The following is a 12723-nucleotide window of genomic DNA, read 5'->3' on the forward strand; positions in this document are numbered from 1 at the left end:
ACCTCCCCAGACAGACAGAGGTTATTTCAAAAATACAGGGTAGCTAAGCTGGAAAAGCCAAGACTTGAGAAAGAATCAGAAAGGAAAGCCAAATCCAAGATCCTTTCACATTAAGAACAACAATAGCAATTCTAAAAGTAGAAAAGTAGTACATGCATGTTGCAGACTGGGGAGGCAGGTGATATTTTTAACGTGATAGAATCTTAGAAGTCGGGGGCTGGGCGCGGTGGCTCAAGCCTGTAATCCCAGCACTTTGGGAGGCCGAGATGGGCGGATCACGAGGTCAGGAGATCAAGACCATCCTGGCTAACACGGTGAAACCCCGTCTCTACCAAAAAAGACAAAAAACTAGCCGGGCGAGGTGGCGGGCGCCTGTAGTCCCAGCTACCTGGGAGGCTGAGGCAGGAGAATGGCGGGAACCCGGGAGGCGGAGCTCGCAGTGAGCCGAGATCCGGCCACTGCACTCCAGCCTGGGTGACAGAGCAAGATTCCGTCTCAAAAAAAAAAAAAAAAAAAATCTTAGAAGTCAATTTTCAAAAGACTTTGGGCCTCACTCTCAGCCCACTGGAGACATGGAGGAAGACGTTTCAACACTGATACTGCTGAAAGGGCAAATGAGGCGCAACTGCTCTAAGGACTGTGCTTTTTTTCTCTTTTCATTTGCCAGCCTCACTTCTCCCTTGATTCTTTGACAAGGTTGGTGAAAGTCTTTAAAGTAAGAATCCTTTCTTCAAAAAGGGGCATCATTTATTCTAAATCAATTCTTGATACTTTCTTGATCTGTTGCCTCCTCTACATCCTGCTGTCTTATGATGATGAAGGAAATTCTGACTTCCTTTCCATTCTGAATGGATCTAATACACTGGACCACAACCATAAATATTTTCAAAGAACTCTCACAAACACTAGGTATTTTATAATAATAGTAATCTAATTTATGTACAAGAGAGCCTAAATCCAAAGTCAACCACAACGTTCTCACATAGCAGTGCAACGCAGCCGTTTGCCTACGGATGTCACTGGGATCTTCAGACTTAAACCTGTCAGACTGGATTTTGATTCCTTATATTTTAAACTGTAGTAATAATTTCTTAGAATAAATAAAAGGATGAAAATAAAAATATTACAATTGGTATCAATCGACAGTACAGCCAGAGAACAGCAACTATGTGTCTAGTTCCATGCTAGTCACCAGAGTAAAGAGAAAGAACTAGCGACACAGACATTGTCATTCAGCTTTGATAAGTACTTAAAAAACATCCAGGCCTTTCTCATTTTTATTAATATCAAGAATGAACTGGTTTTACTTAAAAACTGAAATAATATGTTTCCTTATCAAAAAGGCAAGAACAATTTAACTATCAATATAAAATCTTTCATGCAAAAATCTTCAAGTGTCTTTTAAACTGAAAGTATTTTCTTTTTTACAGAATTTTGTATCTTTTACCAAACACTTGGCTAATTTTGAGCTCAAAACTTTCCTTTCAGTATTCTTTCTGAATATGCATAATACACCAAATTAACGTCAAAATTAAAAGGTAGGTTTCCTAAAATATAAAATTTCAATACATGCTGTGCAAGCCAGAAAGCTCTATGCCTTAAGCAAACAAAGACAGTATAAAATATTGCTTCGGTTTCCTTTATCACACTGCTGATAGAAAGGAAAACCACAAAACAGTATCAAAAAATTAAATTGTTTTTATACATTGAAAATCTTTTACAGAGAAATTCTTGTTTACATAATAAAAATGGAAAATAATACGATTTCAGTGCAATATACAGGTTTTAAAATATATTATTTCTGAAATCAAATACTTGACATTTGACTCAGTATTTCATTCCAAAAAATGACAAGAGAAAAGGAACGGCATCCCCCACGGTACGCCTGTATCCTCTCACCATTTTCTTGTAACGATGCTGCTGTTTTATAGATGGAACTGCCACAGCAAAATGACCAATATAACACATAACAGAACAAAAAGGGCAATAAATCAACAGTGACACTGTAGCCCATTAAAATGCAGTCAGCTGGTATTGCAGAAAGAATAAAATTTTACCCTCATTTTATATTCTTTGTAGCCAGAAAGGAAATTTCAGAATCCTCAAGCAGCCCTTCAAAGAGATGCTGAAAATCCAACCGAATTCTCCTCACACCAACCCTCTGTCTTAACTTCCGTAGCCAAAACACATAGCACTGATGTCCCCCTCTGTCATTTAATATGAAATGCCCACAACAGTGCATGTGAATTGTTCATCATCTATATTTACAGAATACTGCATGTGACAAAAAGTAAGATACCTAGTTAGTTGGAAAACGGTAGTATTAAGTTAGCCACTTCTTTCAATCAGTTGGTTACCTGCTTAAATGAGTTTAGCCATTTTTTATTTATAAAGAAATCTAAAGGAGGCATTTTCTTCCCTTAATTTTTATCCAAAATTCTCTCAAAAGGTTAAATTGAAGCTTCTGACACTGAAAAGCACTCCAGTATCATATAGATAGTATGTTTTCAAGTGCAACTGAGTATATGTTAACTTAGTTTAGTACCCAGTCACCACTATTACAAATAGTTCAAGATGTTGGTAAGCTCATGCAAGTGGAGCATTTACTGAACTGTTTATGTTGGTCTTAACAAAGGCCCTAAATATGAGTTCCTGCGGAGCAAAGAGCGTACCCTACACTTCCAGGAATGTTCCTCCTCTCTAATGTAGAGCTCAAGGTATGGCCGGCTCTCCGAGGGGTGAAAGCTCATCGATGGAAACGATGAATGAATGGATGAATGATTGCTTCTCTAGTATACTAGAGGATAGTGCTCACAGGACAGCTCCCTAAAGCTACATATTTCAGTGACAGAAAGCTGCAACTTTGGTTTCTGTCAGAGCTACACTGTATGCACTGTCTGAAGGGAGGCTAACTGGAGGGGGTCTGTGTAGCTCTTGGTCCAGCTGCCCCTCCTGAAACCCCATTCACCCTGACTGCAGTCACAGCTGGAAGTGCCACTGTGGCAGGGATGTTATTTATTTATTTATTTTTTTAAAAAAGCAGTGTGGAAATTAGTTCACTCTTCAAGGGAATTTTATCTTTTACAAATAACTTCATCCCATCAAAGAAAATACAGCTGGACTCTGAGTGCCGTTCATGTGCCAAGCATTGAGTGGCAGGCTGAGGAAAGTTTGAAGATACATAAAATATGGCCCCTGGAAGGGATTCTAAGCATTCCTTTGATATGGCTGACCCTGTCCCTAAGTTCCCTAGCATGTGCTCCTCCATGCTGACTGCAGCTGGTCCATTCTCCATGACCAGTACTTACTGTATTAATTTCCTGGCTTTTAACTCTTCTATTCACATCAACTTACTCTGTTCTTTTTTTTTTTTTCCAGTGTGTTGATAGTTTTCCATTTCTTAGTTTTACTTTCGGTCTTTTGGCCTTTTTCATCTCTTCTCCAATGTTTCTAGTGTGGCTGCAGTATACAGTGCAAACCTGATCCTTTCTGCCCCTCCTAAAACACTTCAACTGCTTCCCACTGCTCCTGGGATCAAGACTGAAGTCCTTAATGTAAGGTACACAGTCACAGTTGGCCTATACAATCTTACTGCTCACCCCACACATCCTTTTTGCTCTCTGCTCTCCAGCCATGATGACCTTTCTGCAATTCTTCATATCTGCCTATGCTTCATCGCACCACAGAACCTTTGTATGTGCTGTTACTGCTACCGACTAAGCTAATGTTCAGTAAACAATCCCACCATCTTCAAGCCATACGTTGTCCTCCTTGCTACTCAGTGTGGCTAAGATCCGATCAGGTATATCTTCATCTTACAAATAGAGAACCTTGGGTCCACAGAAGGACAGACATTTAGCTCTGCCATGGTTTACTGCAGATAAAGAGGACTTAGGATGTGAGGTAGGGGCTGATGGGTGGGAAGTAGAGAAGTGGACAGACACAGTCAGCGGAGTAGGAGGAAAACAGATAATGTTGGTAGGAGTGGCTGGGCCATTCTCTTAGAAAATCAATTAACATTCAACCTTTTTAATGGCTCTTGCCAAAAGCAATGGCTGACTGAAATTATGCTTTTGTAAGTGGGTTGAAAAACCATTGGTTTGTTTTATTTGCAATGGAAAAGCTTATTAAATTTATATATATATATATATATGAAAGAGACATATTTTGCAATCTTGCAGAAAGTAACAAAATCAGTCAAAAGAAGACAAACCAGTTTCAAAATATTCCTTCCCTCAATCAAAATTTGCTCAAAATTTACTCACAATAATAAATGAAAGCTATAAAATACCTAGGAATAAATTTAGTAAGACAGGTCATCAACTGTTATTCATTCAGTCATTCAGCAAACAATTCAAAATACTTCCTGGGTGCCTGCGGGCTACACTGGGAACAGGAGAAAGCTGTTTCATGCTTTTGTGAGTTGAAACACCTAGGGTTTGTTTTATTTGCAATGGAAAGGTCTACTGACTTAAAATAAACATATATATAGCATTCTCCACAGCATGTCATGGTTGGCTGGGTTATTAAATCATAAACAAAGATATCTTAATTTAAAATAAATAGCCTAGATATATGTGTAAAATAAAAAGGTTTTAAAGAGATTCCTAGCATGTATAGCTTTCTATTTTCTTCCCAAATCATTTCTGTATTATGAACAGTGAATCACAAGATAAAGGGAAGAAAGAGACTAGGGGCATTTCCAATTTCTAGAACTTTCTCTGTGTGTACTCTTTAGAGCAGGATTTCTGAGGTAGACAGAACCTTCATTCCAGTCAGACATTCCACTCCTCTTTACTGTCTCCTAAATCTAGTTAGTAACTTAGCAGAGCATTTTTTTTAAACTGTGGATGACAACTCATTAATGGGAAATGAAATCAATTTAGAAGGTAGCAACCAGAATTTTTTTTTTCTAAAATGAAAAAGAATAATGTAGAACAGAATACAAAAATCAGGGTATATCTTATGTATGCAGTGAGTAGTGTTGGAAGTATGGTTCTAAAAGTTTTTGTTGCAGTTAAACTTACATGTATGTATATGTGTGTATACAGTACTGGGTGATGATGTATTTCTTATCATTGATTGGGGTCAAGAAGTTTAAGCAACACTCCCCAGGGCAATGACAGGACTGCTTATGAAATGTCCTTGCATTCCACAAACTCCTTCTTTGGAACCCTCCTGACACCTGGGCCACTCAAAGATCTCAGTCAAGAAATATTTATGAGCTTTTTTTTTTTTTTTTTTTTGAGACAGAGTCTTACTCTGTCCCCCAGGCTGGAGTGCAGTAGCTTGATCTCAACTCACTGTAACCTCTGCCTCCCGGGTTCAAGCAATTCTCCTGCCTCAGCCTCCTGAGTAGCTATCATGCCTGGCACAGTCCTAGGTGCTGGGGTCAGATCACCAAGGTTCTTGTTTTCGTTGGTGGTAGACAAGTAGGGGAGGGCCCACCTACACTAAGGGAAACCTAACCAGCAAGCACCACATAGCAGTACAACAGGGACAGCAAGGCGAAGGACTCATGATCTCACAAAAGCTTCCCAGTGCAAGTACAGCATCAAATAGGATTTTTAGGGGCAAGATGTCAGCACAGTTAGAACAAAATGAACAAAAAAGAGCTGAAGGCACTTCAGAATGTATACCTCCTGTATCTTCTATTGGCTTCTGGAAAGGCCAGGATTGATCTATTAAACACAGCGGTTGAATGGGTCAGAGATAGAAACCGTTCAGAGCTGTCCCACTGACCATTTCCTAGGCTGTTTGCCACAGTGAGAAACGGTTTGAAATACAGGTCCTTTGGTTCCCATCAGTTGTAAAACTGCTGTCTTTTCTTAGGTTTGCTGAATGACAAGTATGATACTAATTTTTCACTCATCTGACTATGCACTTATGTAGGTTTTGGGGTTACTAATGCAAATGTACTTGATGCCAAGGTGTCTAGGCAACCATACAAAGTAAAACTCCTGAAAAGAGTTAGTTGATTCATACCTGGCACAGATAAGGTGCTCAATAAATGTCAAATAAATGATCGAATGAATTAAGTCTCAGGCTTGCGGTATGACTCCTGAATAAATCCCTTAAAAAAAGACAGTGTTACTTCTATCGAAGTTGATGGGTGATGCAAATGGAAAATGCAAAAGAAATATCATTTGAGTGTGAATTTATCTGGGTAAGATTAACCATCATTAAAACCAGCAGTAAATACTGAAGAAAGAACAAGAATAGTTTTTTACTGGTTTTTGAGGCTTATTCTGACACTCCATCATTTTAATCCCTAATAAACCAAAGTAAATGAGGTAGATCACCTGTAGCTCTTAAGAGGAATAGCAGCCACACATTGCAGTTGTGTGTGTGTCCTTTGGACTAGCTCCAAAATAATGACACTCACTGGGTCTGAATGCCTTACGACGGGGGCTGCTTTATGAAGTATCTTCTCAATCAGGCAAGTTTTAGAGTGAAAGCTATATTCAGAAGGTTCGCTTACTTCATTCCTAGTAAACAACATGCTTCATTTGAACTTAGTGGATTATAGGTAAAGCTTGGGAAAAGGACTGTTGAATTATATTTCATAAGTACTTGTTTTACGAAGGTGGGAACAACCCATTTTTAACAATGTACTGATGAGTCTGGTGCTGGCTCAGACAATGGGTGGTTAGAGTTGCTGAAAGATCCCAATAACCTTCAAGATGGACTCCTAATCCTACACAGAGTACCACAGGCCAGTCCTGAAAGGTGAAGGTTTTAGTGGGGAGGACTTAAGAAAGGCATTGTCCCTCAAATACTTTTACTTGTGGGAAGAACACTTCAGAAGCTTGGGAGAAGGAAGAGTCTGTAACAAGTAGAACTTCAATCAGGAAAAGAAATACTCCTAAAAGAAACTTGAAGGCAAGGGAGACAGAACTGTCAATAAATTGATAGCTTTTCGGCCCTGAAATAGAGAACTGAAAATATGTACAGAATTCCAGTGGAGAAGGAAATAGAATTATTTTACATTTCTTTACCTTATAACACCAGTCTGTAATTTTCCTGAGGCTTAGCTTTCTTTATTGTCCAAAATAATAAGTTCACAGAACAACTTAAACATTTTTAATTTATTACCATGAGTTAAGCTTTACCATTTTCTTAAATGTTAGGGGACATTGCCTAGTTTCACACACAAAAAACAATTGCTGGAGTGAAAATCATATAGAAAGTAGTTTCTGCTTCTTACTTGGTTTTCATCAGGCCTAGACTATACGCAGGTGCTTCTGAAACCAGAATTTTGAGTCCTGCCCATGTAATTATGTTAGAAATCTTGACAATGACTTGCTTTTGTTGAAGCAAAAAAGTTTGTCTTCTGGAGTTCACTAGAAGTAATTTACTGGACTCTTTTCCTATATGAATGTATAGAGACGTCTACAAGGCTTTAGCGGGAAGAGTGAACAAGCTCATTTCTCTTGGTTTAAGGAAGCACAGTTCAACTCCGTGACTCTAAGCCAATTTTTCTAAACTTTCCTGAATTATTCAAAGCATCTGACTTGCAGATATGCCTCTGCATGATTTATATAAACACTGTGCTTTGCAACAAGGATCTATAAGGAATGCAATCAGCTCTGCAACTACTGTATGTACACACAAAGCTGTTAGAACATTGTCACCCTAAACACCTTTGGGGGGCTTCATTTAATAATACTGGCATCCAAGATTGTGTATAGCTAAATGTATGTGCAAACTAGACCAGCCAAGGTAAAAAATAAACCTCTTGTACCCTTAAATCTCAATACCATTTTAGACTAATTTGGAAAACTAGGAATATATCTTTATGTATTTTGTTGGAAACCCTGTTTGATGTTATTGCTATTTCAAGTCCAGCAAATTTCATTTCTATATAACATTAGGCTAGAAAGAAACATACCAACAGACCAAACACACAATGAAAACATGCAGTGGAGTTGTACTTGATGCATGGATATAAATGTGCACACAGAAGAGGCCAAGCATGTCACTTAATTTAATACGAGCAAAGGTCTGTACCAAGGGTCTGAAACATTGTAAACAGGCCTTAAGCAAAGGAGGAAATGTAGAGGGGAAACAAAGCTGAGAAAAATGAGTGGGAAATGGGCAAGATGACTCGTCTGTACTCGAACATCTGACCTGTTAGTTGGCCGTCGCCTGCAGCGGGGGCGATGCGAATGTAAGGTGTTGTAAGCTGAGTCACGATTATCGCAGCTAAGGCAAAGGAAGATTTCCAGGTCAGCATGCATGAGGGAGAAAAAAGCCAGACTGAAGCTAGGCTAGCAAGAAGAATCCCCATCAGTCTATCAAATTGTCGCAACTTTGTTCTACCAACAACAAAAAGAAAAAAAAAAAAAACATAGCAAGGTCCTGAATATTCTGAATTCGTTTCCCTTAAACAAGCCCTAGTCAGGCAGTTGGATTTCTAACTATGACACAGTTGCAAGCTTTGGCTGAGATCTTGGATAGATTAACTGAAGAAGAAAAAAAGGAAAACAAAACCAACAACATTCGTCCTAAATAAACCTGAAGACTGAGTAGTGTTTCCAATTGAAATTGAGTGTGGTGCTTAAAGATTCATTCTTAATTCTGGTGATCCAAACTTTAGGCTTTTAGAACTTATTAGGTTGTTGTAACATTCTATTGTTGAACTCACAATATTTTCTCTTCTTGCTAAATCACCTTTGTAAAGAAGAATATTATACTCTTTCACTAAAAACGTTTTTAGGTGAAAAAATTTCTCTGATATCTAAATTTAATGCAGATTTCCATTTAGGAACTTTATTTTTTCACTTTAAGAGAAAAAAAAATGCATCTCAAAGTATTGGTTGGAAAAGAATAGAAACTACAAATTTCCTTTGCTATAGTTATCATGCTTAACATGTGAACAAAGAAATGATTAAGAGTCTTGAAGCAGACCAGGCTGCCTTCTTAGTTTGCTTGCACAGCTCAGCAGTTGTGTTTAAGTGGTTAACATTAATGACACACAGATATTTAAAAAAAAATAGAAAATTAAAACATCAATTCTAACATGATACAGCTGGAAAATGATGCAAAGAAAAAATATTGGAAAATTAAGGACAGGCTTACATGAAAGATTACTAATTTACATGGAACAGCCTGGGTACTATTAGAAATGTGGCAGCGAGTAAGGAAAATAGATCATCTACCATCTGCAGACAATTAAACCCAAAACTGCTGCTGCATAATATTTTGAAATATCCCTCTGCACCATGCAAGCAGTGCTGCTTACAACTAGACAACTGCAGCAACTGAGTTAAAAATGGTGTAACAGTCTTTCACACATTATTAATGAAAATATTCTAGTTTTGTCAAGTGAGATTAACAAACAAACCGTTTGGTCAGAGAATAGGCAGCTCCCAGTACATTGATGCATTACAGAGATAATTTTCTTAATATGGCATATTATGCAGTTTTGAATACTGTTATAATAAGCTGTACACAGTAAAATGTTATTTCTAAGATTGTTACAAAGTTGGTACCAATTCCAAGTTTCATACACATAACATTTTTGTTTGGTCATAGACTAATGTTGCTCCAACCAATACTCCTATGCAGTTCTGCATTATCTGTAGGAGAGTCTGACTTGTTCTCCTTTTGAGAAAAATGAAACTGTTTTATGGAAAAACAGAGCAGGCCAGGTGCCGTGGTTCACACCAGTAATCCCAGCACTTTGGGAGGCTGAGGTGGGTGGATTGCTTGAGCTCAGGAGTTCGAGATCAAATGAATAACATGGCGAAACCCCATCTCTAAAAAAAAAACCAAAATTAGTCTGGTGTGGTGGCTTGCACCTGTACTCCCAGCTACTTGGGAGGCTGAGGCAGGAGGATTGCTGAATACAGGAGGCAGAGGTTGCAGTAGTGAGCTGAGATCGTGCCACTGCACTCCAGCCTCAGCAACAGAGGAAGACACTGTCTCAAGAATAAAAAAAAAAAAAAGAAAGAAAGAAAAAAAAAGGAAAAGAGAAACAGAGCACCTAATATCCAAAAAGGTAAACAATATGAACAAAAAGTTACTTGAAAATAGCTATGTCAGTCAGCCAGGTATTCACAAATAAAAAGGAACTCAAACTATAATCAGAAGCTAAGTCTACCATGTAAAAAGTATATTATAAATATCAGGAAGGATTTTTATATGATCTCTATGTTCTGCTTTGTAAAGTGTTTATTGGTAACTATTATTTTTAGTTATGAGGAAAAAATTTGATTATGCTATACATTATCTTCTAATGGGTCAGCAGGCCCACCACCTGCTTTTGCAAATAAAGTTTTATTGGAACACATGCTTGTTTATGTATTGCGTATGGCTGCTCTTGCCCAGCAAGAGCAGAGCTGAGTAGTTGTGACAGAGACCATATGGCCCACAAGGCCTCAAATATTTATTATCTGGCCCTTAACATAAAAAGTTTGCTGACCTCTAACTTAAAATATCAATAAAGATGCATTATAAAAGAGAATTATCACTAAGTTTGGTGATACTCTCTTTTATAATGAAAAAAGATACAGGATTTATCAGCTCCAGATATTGTCTTCAAAGTACAGAACTGGAATAAAGACAGAAATTCCAATCCTATACTTTGAAGACAATATCTGGTGCTGATAAACGTAAGGTCCCTGTGGATCAGACTTCTAAGTGGTCATTTCAGCTATGTGCAGTGGGATCTTCTGGAACGTGCTGAGCCAGCATTTACCTAACTGCATTTTGCATGACTTGAGTGTTCCTTAAAAAATGAATTTGGATCAAATACATTTGGAAGGCATAGGGTTTTTCAGGTTTCTTCTGTTTAGGAACTTCTCAGGGGGCCTTAATATACTCATGATGTACATTATCAAGATTATTTCAGATCATGAAAAAAGTACATTTTCTCTATAAAATGCTGAATGATGAATGTTACTGTTCCTATTTCTAAATCCAAAGCCTAAATAACAGCAGATTAGCATATATGAGTGGTCTTGCTATATAATTCATTTTCTCATGTAGAGAATATAAGAAATTAAAAGGAATCTTAATTAGCTTTACATCTCAACAGACAATCTTTTCAGTTCTTTTATCAGCGCCCTTTCATTCTGTACCATTATGGCCTACAAAGCATAGTATTTCATTGAACAAAACAGTGAACAGAAAAACAGTCTGTAGAAACTTCTCAAAAACCTTAGTGATTAAAAAAAGAAACATTCAAATTTCTGAATATAGAAATTATATCAGGACAACAGAAATCCTTCAAAGTTTCCTCAAGGTCTTCCAATAAGCCATATTTATGTTCCATTACAATTTTAAGTTAAATAAAATACTAAACATACAAAAACAGTGAAATGAATAATCTTTTCATGAAAAATTCCCTTAAAATATAACATTGAAAAAATGCTTTGTTTTCTTTTTGTTTAAGGCTTACAGTCTGATTAATACTTTTGGAAAATAATTTAGCATGTGTTTATATGAAGCCTTTGTTTTGATTTCTGGCTAGACCAGGGGTGTCCAATCTTTTGACTTCCCTGGGCCACACTGGAAGAAGTTTCTTGGGCCACATGTAAAATACACTAACAACAGTCGATGAGCTTAAAACAAAACAAAACAAAACAAAAAAAACCCATGCATAAATCATATATATCTATATCTATCTATCTCTATATATTTTTTTGAGATGGAATGTCACTCTGTCATCCAGTTTGGAATGCAATGGTGCAATCTCAGCTCACTGCAACCTCTGCCCTCTGGGTTCACGTGATTCTCCTGCCTCAGCCTCCCAAGTAGCTGGGATTAAAGGCACCTGCCACTGTGCCCAGCTAATTTTTGTATTTTTAGTGAAGACGAGGTTTCATCACGTTGGCCAGGCTGGTCTCGAACTCCTGACCTCAGGTGATCCTCCTCCTTCAGTCTCCCAAAGTGCTGGGATTATAGGCGTGAGCCACCATGCCCAGCCAAATCTCATAATGATTTAAGAAAGCTTAAAAATTTGTGCTGGGAAGCATTCAAAGCCATCCTGGGCTGCATGTGGTCCACAGGCCATGGGTTGTACAAGCTTCAGCTAGACAATAGTCAAATAACAGCAAGGAGAGGATCAAATTAACATATATGACTGCTCCCCATATATCAAAACCCAAAAAAACCCCAAAGTACTTTTTTTGTTTGTTTTTTTGTTTTTCGAGACGGAGTCTCGCTCTGTCGCCCAGGCTGGAGTGCAGTGGCGCGATCTTGGCTCGCTGCAAGCTCCGCCTCCCGGGTTCACACCATTCTCCTGTCTCAGCCTCCCAAGTAGCTGGGACTACAGATGCCTGCTATCACGTCCGGCTAATTTTTTTTTTGTATTTTTAGTAGAGACGGAGTTTCACTGTGTTAGCCAGGATGGTCTCGATCTCCTGATATTGTGATCTGCCTGCCTCAGCCTCCCAAAGTGCTGGGATTACAGGCGTGAGCCACCGTTGCCAGCCAGCACTTTTATAAATCAAGGAGGCACTCAAATAATTTTTAAATGGACAACAGGAAAGCTCCCAAATGGGTATACTGCCAAGGACAAACATGCGGTGCCATAATATTATGAAAAAATCTTATTTTATGGAAGATTAAGATAATGTACATGGCTTAAATTGTTACATCAATTAGAATGAATAGACCTCATTAAATATAAGAAATCTAACTTACAAATAAGACATTTGGAGTTTTAGTGTACCCTATCAGTTCAGAATTGATCATCAGTGAAGCCTTCTAAAACTA

General features: G+C 38.0%; 1 protein-coding gene across 10 annotated transcripts in view; it reads right to left on the bottom strand.

The window, feature by feature from the left end:
- PTPRM (protein tyrosine phosphatase receptor type M) overlaps nucleotides 1-12723 on the bottom strand; it is an 837547-nt gene that overhangs the window by 276822 nt on the left and 548002 nt on the right. For 6 of the 10 annotated variants that reach the window (XM_021929846.2, XM_021929845.2, XM_017951539.3 and 3 more), the window contains one exon: nucleotides 8131-8205. The exons of the other annotated variants lie outside the window; for them this stretch is intronic. In XM_021929846.2, coding sequence (XP_021785538.1) covers nucleotides 8131-8205 — 75 coding nt within the window. The remainder of the gene's footprint in view (nucleotides 1-8130; nucleotides 8206-12723) is intronic. 10 annotated transcript variants of the gene reach the window in all.

The sequence above is a fragment of the Papio anubis genome, chromosome 19 (assembly GCF_008728515.1).
Source record: "Papio anubis isolate 15944 chromosome 19, Panubis1.0, whole genome shotgun sequence".
Taxonomy (NCBI): domain Eukaryota; kingdom Metazoa; phylum Chordata; class Mammalia; order Primates; family Cercopithecidae; genus Papio; species Papio anubis.